Source organism: Zonotrichia leucophrys, chromosome 7, assembly GCF_028769735.1.
Source record: "Zonotrichia leucophrys gambelii isolate GWCS_2022_RI chromosome 7, RI_Zleu_2.0, whole genome shotgun sequence".
NCBI classification, from domain to species: Eukaryota; Metazoa; Chordata; class Aves; order Passeriformes; family Passerellidae; genus Zonotrichia; species Zonotrichia leucophrys.
In genome coordinates, this window is record NC_088177.1 from 19,946,788 (window position 1) to 19,957,907 (window position 11,120).

Below are 11,120 nucleotides of genomic sequence, written 5' to 3' on the forward strand. Positions count from 1 at the left end.
TTGAAAAGGCTAATGAAAAGCATAGGGCTTAAGAAAAGCTGCTTAGCAGAACTCTACACAGATTTTCCACATAGATTTTCCTTGTGTTGTATTTTTCAGAATGAGTTATAATCATCAAGATAAAGGGGCTGCCTGACTCATTAAAGAGGCTAGAAATCTTATTTTCTTTTGGTAGCACCTCAGCCATTTTCTTGAAAGACCTTACACTGTGGTAGTGAGATTAATGAACATTCCTCATTCTTTATGCTAGTTTTAGTCAAAGGAGACCTGAATTATGTGTACTGCAAACACTCGAGAATTTACAGCAAGAAATAATGGTATGCTACTGGAAGCTAACAAATGGTTTGTCTGTAGCAAAGGTAGTGTAAAGAGGGTGAAAATAAAAAAAAGAAACTTATTGAGGGAGGAGGGAGGACCCCATTGAACAAATAGTGATGAGGTAATTAGAAAGTGGATATACCCATAACATAACATAAATAAATATATTGTGAGGTAGAAGCTCGTAGCTTTTGCAATACGCCAGTGCCCAGAGACACACACAACAATCCAAGGAACCTACTTGTTGATTATGGTCAGCTTCTGATGAGGCTTTAAATCTCCTGCTAGTGTGCATCTGAATTCAACTTGGTTGGTTGGAAACAATAGCAACTGACAAATGCTGGTTTGGTGTGAAGCAACATTGAACAGACCTGGAGCACAAATTCTTACAAATAGATATTCCTGAACTATCATGAATTGTTTTTTTCGTGTCATTATGTAAAGACTTAAATAATTGTTTTCCATGCTAAGAAGCAGTTGTTTAGCTCACAGATCTCTGTAAGATGAAGGGGACAATATCACAAGGTCTTTATTTTGCTGTTATTCAGTTCAGATGACAGTGAAGGAATTTCAGTCAGACATGTTCCTCCCATCCTTCTTCAAACACACTCTCACTGAAAAACAGTAAGGCAGGAACAATATCTGTGAAAACAATCCTAGTTCACACAAAGATCTGCCATGAATTTGATAAGGAACAGTGGTAGGAGGCAATATCCTGTCTTTAAGCACAGTGACATTTTTAAATGTTCCTGTACAGCAGATCTACTTTCATCTCAAACTGAGAGCTCTTGTGGTTTTTTTTTTAATATAGACACTCTTTTATCGCTTGCACTCTATCACTTGCAGATTTACATGTAGTTAGTTGCATCCCCTTTTTTTATTTCAGCACAGTTAATAACACAGATTGCCTCTTTACATCAGCAATTTCCAAATGTTCTCCATAGTGTGATCTATCCTAGAGACTGATCGGTTTTGTCAGTCTTGCCTCCACATCCTTTCCTGCCCATTGCCTCAAAGGCTGAATTTTGCTACAGCCTATTCATTAAGAAGCTTACTGAAGCAGAGAAGTATTGTGAATTCATTTAAGCTAAACATTGTCTTGGTCCATAGTGGTATTTCTGTCTGAAGAGAGAAAGAAAGCTGAATGAGCCATTTCCTAAGGGATCCTCTTGTTACAGGTGGGACCTATCTAAAGTGGAATCACTAAGAGGTGCCCAAAGGGCCCTGTGGAAATGCATCTCAGTTAAACAGGACCTGTTCAGATAATCTGTCTGCTTTCACACTTGCTGGAGCTTGGGAGTGTATGGCAACAGGTAATATCTGCTCTACTCCAATACCAATCCTCCTGGGCTGAGCATCCAGCCCTTCACACTCTTTGTCAGGTGCTGGTCTTGGTGACTGTAGGGACTGAGTGAAGACTCTCTTATATTGATACAAATTTGCAACAATAAGGCTTTTAGAGACAATAATATAATTGATGAGCACCATCAGTGGAGGAGAGAGCAGATCTGTTGTAACAATGCTCCTGCTGCCCTCCCACATGGCAGCAAAGCACTCTCATAGTCTGTGGCTGCAACTGGGGGTCTGTTGTTGAGTGCAATAAACTGTGTGTTCCTGTGTTTATCCTGCTTTAGTGTTCTCTCTTAAACATTGAAATGGTTTGCTGCATGCTTAACTTGAAGCACAAATTCAGTGCCATTGAAGCTGCTAGCCCTCATACAGTTTTTTATTTTCTTCCTTAAGTCAGGATTTCCCTCAATGGGACTGTGATTAAGCCTTATTTTGTTCATGCCAGTAACCATTTCAAGATTTCTTTACATGTTTTGTGACTCAAACTTATTTCTGCAAGTTGATGAACAATGAGGAAGCCCATTTTTCTGTGGGCATTTTGGAAAAAAAAAGAAAAAACAAACAAACCACCAAATATTGCTACATGCTCAAGAAAAGAAACATTGAATGAACAACTAAATGTAATAGCCCTGGAAAGATGAAATTCATGGTTTCATCCAGCCAATCTGGCAATGGAAATAATTTATACCATAAAAGCAATCAAATGAACCTGCCATAAGTTGTTTTGCATTAGTTTAATATCAAATTGCTTGCTAGGGTTATCAATAAGAGTCAGAAGAGGTTGTTTTTTCTACAAAGAACTTGTAAACTAAAAAAGAAGCAAATGCAAGTTAAGGATGAGAATTTTTGTGATCAAACATTTTAAGCGTGAAAGCAGAGGAGCTGATAAAATCTGTTAACCCTTTTACTGCAAAACTGAAAACATTCTTGGAAGGTATTTTTCATGTAGAAATATGTACCATTTTTCTTCTCTTGATGATGTCTCTTGTAGTCTCTGAGCAGGGATTGCTCTGCACAAGTGTACAGCTCTGCATACAACCAACATCACCATCACCTCTCTAATCCTGCCTTGTAGCCAGTGGAGGTTTTTTGACGAATTCCTTCTCTGCTTGTCTATATTTTATTGAAGAATCAGTTATTTCTTGTTTTGGCACCCAAAAGACAATAGTTTGAACAGATCACATGTATTACAAGAAGCCCGATATACACATAGATTAAAGTAGGCAACTGCTTATAAATCATGCAGTTTAGTAAGGAGACTTAATTAATTGGTGATTAAGAAAACCCATAAGTCCAAGTTAATCAGAGATGTCGTGCTTGAGGTTACATGCCTTCTTCCACCACATGAATTGACATCAATGGGGATTAAAATACAAAAAATAAATAGAAGTAGTTAAAAATTATCCACAAATCAAAATCTTAGACTAAATGTGTAATTTCATCTTTTTTCCTAGCTTTCCAATGACTCTTCCGAGTAATATAGATCTACTCTTATGTATATGGATACTTATTAAATCTTCAAATGAGTCTTTCTTCTTCAGAACTGGTGACCTCTGAATATGAGAAAACATCCCTGAAAAGTGATATAAAAATGCATATAAGTAAATAATTTCCAAACAGCAAAGAGCAGCTGAATACTTGGTTTCCCACATCTTACATTTCCTCTGCCTTTAGCTGCTGCTGTTCATATTTTATCAGCATTGCTCCCAAGCCTCTTGCCCTGATAGCCCTATCCCTCCAGTTGCATGCTGCCTTTCAGTGTCATGTCACTTTGATCTTTCCCAAGTATGGACCTTTTCCTGTAGTCTTGCTATAAAACTCTTCTACTTGTAATTAGCAGAATCAAAGTGCTTAAGTATGCTCAGAATCCTACTACCACACTGGCCTGTTATCAGCCTCTCTGCACAGTGGGTGAGATCCCTCACACTGCCTAGTAGCACATTTGTTATTTCCTTGAGGAACTATGGGGTGTTTTCTTTGCAATGATCTCTAAAAGGCAGCTGGTTGCTTTTCTTTCTTTTAAACGTATTTGTCTTCTGAAAAAGTAACTGATTAACATAGTACCTGCTTATTTACCAGACATCAACTGTTCAATAGCCTTTGCCCCACTACCCCCCCCCCCCAACAAACTGCCGAGCTGGGACAGGGAATTGTCTCTCTTGGGCCAGGTGCAAAAGGTGATCTGAGCCGAACCACCTGCACCTGTGAGGGAGCTGGGTACAGCTGCATCCACTGAGTGGTAAGGGACAAAGGTGGTCAGAGCCTGATCACCTGCACCTGTGTGCACAGCTGAGGCCACTGAGTGGTAAGGGGCAGTGGGACTGCTGGGTGAAAAGAGAAGGAGAAAAAAAGGAAAGCAAGAAAGGAGAAAAGAAGCAGAGTGTTTGTATCTGTAGTCTTCAGATGTTTCTAGGGAGGATGTGTGATGTAGCTTCTTGAGGAGGATCTCCTTGTACAGCTGCTCTTCAGGAAGATTGCTGTGAGTACAAAAGCTATGTTTTCTTGGTGGCTCTAAAGTCTTATTTTGGTTAGAGTTGTTGTAACTGTGATGTAACTACAGTGTTGTCATAGATAAGAAATGCATTTATGAAACCTGCTTTTTCATGGTGTTTTTAGGGAAAATGGATGAGTTACTGAAGATAGCTTGGCCAGGTATCTGAAAAACTTTCCCTACTTGTCTCTACTTACAGCTGATTAAGAGTTCTCTGCAGAATATCTAGGGAAGTTGAAATGCTGTTGGGTTAAGTATGATTTTAGGTTGATTGAGACAGTTTGTCAGATTACTCATATTCAGCTGTTCTCATTTTGCAGTCTTTTTCATGGGTTGTTTAGAGTTTAAGACTATCTTCAGACTGTGAATACAGTCAAAAGCCTGGAGGGACTCGACTGGTCCAGAAAACAGTGTTTGAATCTGTAAGTCTGGAACTGGGCTACTTCTCCCACTTCTTGGGAGAATCCCACACTTGAAGAGAATTATTTCCCAGGAGGACCAAGTATGGGTAACTGTGAAAGTGCCTCTAAGATGTGACAAAGTAGGGGGTTTTTTTCCTTAGAAAAGTTCCTGATTCTCAATCTTCACAAGTAGGGATTTATCCATTAGTTCTGAAATGTAATGCTCATAATAACATCTAAACATCAGTATTTCTGTGCCAAGTTCAGATATCTGTCTTGCTTTTCCAATTCAGTGATATGTTTAAGGAAAAACAGAGAATGCAGGTTGCTCCTCTTTGATCCTGTTTGCAATTAAAACAACAAAACAAACCCCAAACATATCGAAATTTTAACTATTTAAGAGGAGTAAGATAAAAAACTTGAGTAGGAAGCAATAAAGTTACCAACTGTTGCAAAAGTAACAGAATAAAACAAGAAAATTTTGCTTTATTTTTGGAATTCTGGAACAAGCCTACTGAAAGCTATTTATACCTGCTCATGTAGATGTGAGGTACACAAGGTAATTTAAGTGCTGTTAGTGCTGCTCCTGGGGCTGAGGAAGCAGGCTTGTACTTCTATGCATAAGTGCAAATTCTATTCCTCATCATTTGCTATGCCATTTCCAGCTGCAATTATTACCAATTGATTTCTACTTGCACTGGTGAAATAAGGCAGTTGGACCACAGGTTACAAAGATTAAAACAGCTGGCTTTGTTAAGAAACTGTGAGACTTGGATGAGAAGTTAGATAGCTCCTCTAAAAAAATAATGGGCTGTCACTGCTATAAGCTGCCTGCAACAAACTGATGTTAATCAGCTGTACAGAAAAACCAGATTAACTGATTACAATTCACAAAACAAAGAGGGTGTGAATACTTAGTAGTACTTAAAATCCCTTTGTATAAGAGATAAGAATAGTCAGAATTTATCATAAACCCCTTAATTTGATTCTTCAAAATACATCAGACTGTTACTTTTTAATCTTGACTAGAACAAAAGCTCTTTGTATCGGAAAATCACAGTGTGATATAGATATGTAGAGTCAGATGTAAGGAAAAGGCTAAGTGGGAGTTTAGACAGTGATATTCAAAGCTGCAATCCCAAACAAACAATAATCTAGTGCTTTAACTTAGTGGATTATCTCAGTTTTTGACAATACTACTGCTGTGTATGTCTAAAGCTGGGTTCTCTTTGCACCCAGAAGCGTGTCAGTCTGGTAAGGATTGAGCAACTTTTTGCCTGTGTGATGTCCAAGACCACTTGGAAACCAGAAGTGGGTTCTGTGCTGCATGCCAGCACAGTAAAGATCCAGTCAGAGCTCAGATTCTTTGCAGAGCAGGATAGGATCCAGTCCTTCTTTTAAGTTGCAGGGTAGCGGTTGTTTGACTCATAGGTTAGAAATTGCCCTGTGGGTATGAGTTTTTCAGTCTGAGGGGATTGATTCAAGTTCAACTCCTATCTCAAAGTTCAGGATACTGTCTGTAGGTAATAGGGTAAGGACCTCTCAGTCCTTCCTATCCCAGATTCTAGCTTTCAATACTCAAAAATGTTTTATGTTTGTGGGCAAGAGTGGGATGGTCCAGTGGTGTATTGTCCCTCAGGTGCAAGAACCCGGAGTTCGAGTCCAATTTTTAGAGACACTCTAATGGGTACTTGCTCAGAGAGGCTCTTCATTATTTCATGAACATTCCCCCTAAGCATCTTAATAACTAAGACACTGCTTTAGGAAGTGGAGACAAGGGTGGCAATCCATTGAAGTGTAAAGCCAGCTCTGCCTCTCACTGTGAGCTCATGCACTACACTGTTGGTGATGGAAGCAGCACTTCTACCTCTCCATCAAATTATAGCACCTACCTCTATCTGAAAGTAGATATTCTCCAGGGAAAGATATATTTGTTGGTAGCAGGATCAGAACTGAAGCCTTGGAAGAGACTGAGATTTAGGAAAAGCTATACTGTGTCTCCCTTTTGGGTATGAGGATGGTAATTGACAGACATGGAGAGGGGGCTGGGAACCTGGAGACTAGGGATTGCAGCATTTAGTGTCACAGGTAGTGATGTTCTTCCTGGAGCTGTAGTTGTGTCTGAAAGCCTGCATGAATCTAAATCTGAGATCTGTTTCCATTGTTTGTTGGGTGAAGTTACAGGTATGGAAATGAAAAATAGTGACTGGCTGCTAGATGGCAAGTAGACACACCTTGACCCTTCTGCAAAAGGCTGCCACTCTCCCCAACAGTACAGTGCAATGCATTCCTCTCAGAATGGGGATTCAGAGCTAGCCTGTTCATAGCAAAACTGTGGTAAAAATGCTGGTGTGGAAGAATATATTGGTATATTCAGTTGCTGAGATACCTTCTTTGTTTGAATCCTCCTGTATCACACTTTCTGCTGCTTTTTCTACCCTATCAAACTGGAACTTAAAAGCTGTTGTTAGAGTTCGGTTTGTTTGGAGGTAAAATTCTTACTGATATCACATTGAACATAAACACAGCTCTGCACCTCAGTGGGAGGAGTAGGGGATTTTTGCATAGCACTGGCCTCCATTTCTGTGTTGTTACCACATAGCACAATAGGCCTCAATCTCTTTTCTTTCCACTAGACTCTAATTATTGCCCATGAGATGCATATTAAAGGAGTAGTGACCTTGGTTTCTCCTTGTGAACTGAGAATGTAGAGTAGCCATCTTGGGGCTTCTGACAGCTTCTGACAGCTGCCTTCTCCCCAGCCCATGGGTTCTGGAGAGCACACAGTCCACATAGATATCCCAGAAGAGCTGAGCCAGGTCCCAGAACAAAGCCCCATGTTTCAAGTTCTCTGAGGATTTCAGAAAGATCATGAAGTCCCAAAAGCCACTGACAGAGTCAGAAATGCGAGGCTTCCTCATCTCCAGTAAAATAGCCGAGGAGGATTCCCAGCACTGGGGGTCTGCCCGCCCAAGAGCCAGTGGATCAACTTGGCTGTGGCAGAGCAAAGGTGTCACACAGAACACTGCCATGAGCAGGAGAGAGCAGGTGAGCCTCATGGTGCAGGGGATTCTTCTTCTGCTTCCAAGATGCATTATGTCACTGAAATGTAAGAAAACCAAGAGAAGCTGAAAACATCTCACTCTTAGATGCAGGAAGAAAATCCTCTTAACTTTACATGATATGCAAGGCACTTAAATACTGTTTCTCTGCTCCTTAAAGATTTGTGTATGCTTTTTGTATGTACACAAATACTAGAGGAGTGACGATGCTCTGTGCAGCAGAAGCATGTGTAAAAATTTTTATTCATCCTCAGATCTGAATGATCTTATCTGGAAGTACTTAATACTGAAAGTTTTTTTGCCATTTTTACTTTACAGATCCAAAATAGTTTTCAGTAAAAATCCATTCCTTTTTACATAATTTAAGCTTTTAGGCAGTCTTGCTTTTCTCAACATTTTGAGTCCTTTAAAGTAGTCTTCAGAATCACAAGGATCAGTGGACAGCAGGTGGAAAAATGTTGTTGAAAATGTGCTTTAATGATTTTAATTACTGCAGGTTTCAGATTCATCCACTGACCAGGAGTGGTTTAGGTGCTAAAGGGCAGAACAGTTCTGAGAAGAGGGTATAGCAAAGCCATCACATAGCAGCTGTATTGTACAACGTGTACCCATGCATATGGAATCATAAAACAGTTCAGGTTGCAAGGGACCTTTAAAGGTCTCTAGTCCAACCCTTCTGCCATTGGCAGGAACATCTTCAACCACTTCAGATTGCCCAGAATCCTATCCGACATGACTTTGAACTGTTTTCAGGAATAGGGCATCTTCCACTTCGCTGAACAGCCTGTTCCAGTGTCTCACCACCCTCATTGTAGAAGATTTTTTTCTTTATATCTAATCTAAATTGGTCCTCCTTCAGTTTGAAGCCATCACTCTTTGTCCTCTTGCAACAGGCCCTGCTAAAAAGCCTGTCCCCATCTTTCTTATAGGCCCTCTGTAAGTACTGGAAGGCTGCAGCAAGGTGTCCCTGCAGCCTGCTCTTCTCCAGCCCCAGCTTTCTCAGCCTGTCTTTTCAGGAGAGCTGCTTCACCCTCCTCATCATTGTTGTCGCTCTTCTCTGGACTTGCTCTAACAGGTCCATGTTGACTCTTTCCTGTGCTGCAATGTCTTTGTGTATATTTAAAAGTATAAATGTGTACTGCCGATCCCTGAGAATTAACTGTTAAAACTCTGAAACTTGCTAAGTAGTATCAATAATGGATAGGTAGAAATTCTGACAATGCTTGTTTTGTGGACAGAAAGGCCCAGTTGTCTCCATCAGATTTCATTTCTAGTACATACTTCTCTGATATATTTTCTAACAAGCTTCTAGCATTTCTGACATTGAACAAGTTTGAGGGATTGTTTTTAGTGTAGCTCATGGCATATGGAGAACTTCTCATTTGTGGAAATCAGCTACCTCTGAGATCAGCATTTAGGACAAAATTCGCTTTAATGCATGTGCTGATCTGCTGAGTATTCATGCTTGTATGTTTTCAGTTTGGTTGTTGGGAATGGGAAGCTACTTCTCTTAATGAGCTGGATAAGCAACTGGCTTTTTGTATAGATAGTCTCTTCTATGAGTGATCCTGAAGAAATGTTCCTTTGCTCTGTGAAGAAAAATGCCAAAGGCAGGACATTGATGTGCAGAGGAATTGTGCATGAAAAGTAGCCTGTGTGTGAGACTAGGGAAGAGTAGTTTGCTTTGTGAAGTATATTTCTTTATGGAGCTAAAGGACTCTTCAGAGATTTCAGTCCTACAAATGTTATTCTTACCTAGCCCCCTGTCTGGCTACCTGGTCAGGTTCTGGGAACATTTTTGAGGTATTCAGACTTTATTCCCCAGCTGTCTACAGTCACTTTTCAATCCAAATTTGGGTTTTGTGAGAAGAGCTGGTTTGACAACCCTGGCCCTGAACATTGCATTTAGGGAACAAAAGAGGGACAGCTTGCTCTTCCCACACTGCACTGCCTAGTGGATGTCACGTATGACAGTGGTGGTAGTAATAGGGCTGTCCTCCTGCTGCTTCCAAGATCCCCAAGAAACATCGTTCTTCTGTACCCTACTTCACAAGGCAGGCTTTGATTGCTTTCTCAGAAGCAAGCCAAAAACATCCTGTGAGTCACTACTTCATTCTTGTTTGTGCATCAGAGCCCTTCCACTGGGCACAGACACCTGTGTGCCATGCAGTATGCACATATGTCTGCTTACTGAGACTTTTTCAAGGGACATAGTTAACTTTATCAAGTTTCTGGTTTTCAGAGCAATTTGGCAGTCTCAAATATGACCATGAGGGTGAGGCGACAGACGACAGTGGGTGGGGAGCCCCAACAAATTGTTCAAACAAAGGAATAATACTAAAAGAAGTTAACAATACTAAATAATAATAGTAAAGTCCTTTAAGTGATGGTCCTGTGATTTTGACAGAGCCCATCTCATTTGTACAGGTTAAAAACTGAACTGGTTGCTTTGTATTTTCTGCTCCTCAGCACCTATTCTAAACTTTATACATTACAAAACTGGCTAAGACAAGGGTTCTGGATGGCTTCTGGATTTGTCAAAACAAGGGGACAGTCCTGGGCAAGGAGTTAGTAGGTAGGGCATTAATATGAGAATCAGTGCCCTTGAAAGTGTGATGTGCATGGCATTAGTAAGGGTCAGTGGCAAAGGCCACTAGTCCTTATGGTCTGGTCAAATTCAGGCAACACTGTGCTGTTAGTCTTCCACAAGGTTCAAGATTGTGGTTTTTTAGATAATTGAGAGCTGGAGGGGTTGCCCAGGAAATTGGAGATTTCATTAATCTTTTACCTGTGCATGTGGTGAATGCTTCCATGCAATTCCTCCTTACACCCTCCAATCTCCTGTTATTTCTGTCCATTCATTGAAGTTTGTGTGTGTGTGAGTGCTATTTACACTTCCTGGTTCCGACTTTTCCCACCCTCCCCGCTATCCCTGCTTCGCCTTGCAGTGTAGTCTCCTGCTTCACTCCTCGGCATGGATAATGCCTGACAATAATAATTTAAAAGTTAATCAATTAATGTGTTACTATCATCTAACGTGGAGCTCTCGTTACGGCAGTCCCTCGGCCGCGCAGCTGCCGCAGCCGGTCCCGGGCCGGGTGCCCGCTCCGGTGCAGCATCCCCGGGCGGTCCCGCCCCGCTCCCGCCCGCCCCGCGCCGCCCGCGGCTCTCAGCGCTTACCTCGGGCAGGCTCCGGCCAGGGCAGGGCTCTCCGAGCCCGCTGCCGCCGCCGCGCTCCTTAAGAAGCCGGAGCGGGCAGCCCCGCTTAGTTTTTACGTCAGGGCTCGAGATCAGCCCCCACCCCCCGGGCCCGGCCGCTGCTCCCGGGCACCCGGAGCTCCCGCTTTCTCGGTGCGGAGCTGTCCTTGCTGCGAGCCCGCTCCGCTCTCCGTCCCGCCTGTCCTCCTCTGCTTGCGGACCCCGGTTCTCCCGGGGCAGCCTGGTGTCCGTGCTGCCTCTGGCCGAGGGCAAGGGGCGCCCAGCGGGGTGGAAGAGTAA

At 41.9% G+C, this 11,120-nt stretch overlaps 1 protein-coding gene across 1 annotated transcript; it reads right to left on the reverse strand.

Annotated features, from left to right (window-relative positions):
- Positions 1-3,057: 3,057 nt before the first annotated feature.
- On the reverse strand, positions 3,058-10,832 carry FAM237A (family with sequence similarity 237 member A). Its single transcript, XM_064719098.1, has 3 exons — positions 10,803-10,832; positions 7,241-7,662; positions 3,058-3,241 (listed from the first exon to the last, which is right to left on the reverse strand). Exons 2-3 carry the CDS (start codon positions 7,653-7,655, stop codon positions 3,093-3,095), a joined length of 564 nt encoding a protein of 187 aa, XP_064575168.1. The 5' UTR covers positions 7,656-7,662; positions 10,803-10,832; the 3' UTR covers positions 3,058-3,092.
- Positions 10,833-11,120: the final 288 nt, after the last annotated feature.

What these genes read in the sequence shown, in the direction of transcription:
- FAM237A (XM_064719098.1), bottom strand. Translation starts at nt 7,655, where the DNA reads ATGCATCTTGGAAGCAGAAGAAGAATCCCCTGCACCATGAGGCTCACC. An exon ending in GTTCACAAGGAGAAACCAAG is followed by an intron (nt 3,242 to 7,240) that starts GTCACTACTCCT and finishes ATCACTTTTCAG; the next exon opens with GGATGTTTTCTCATATTCAG.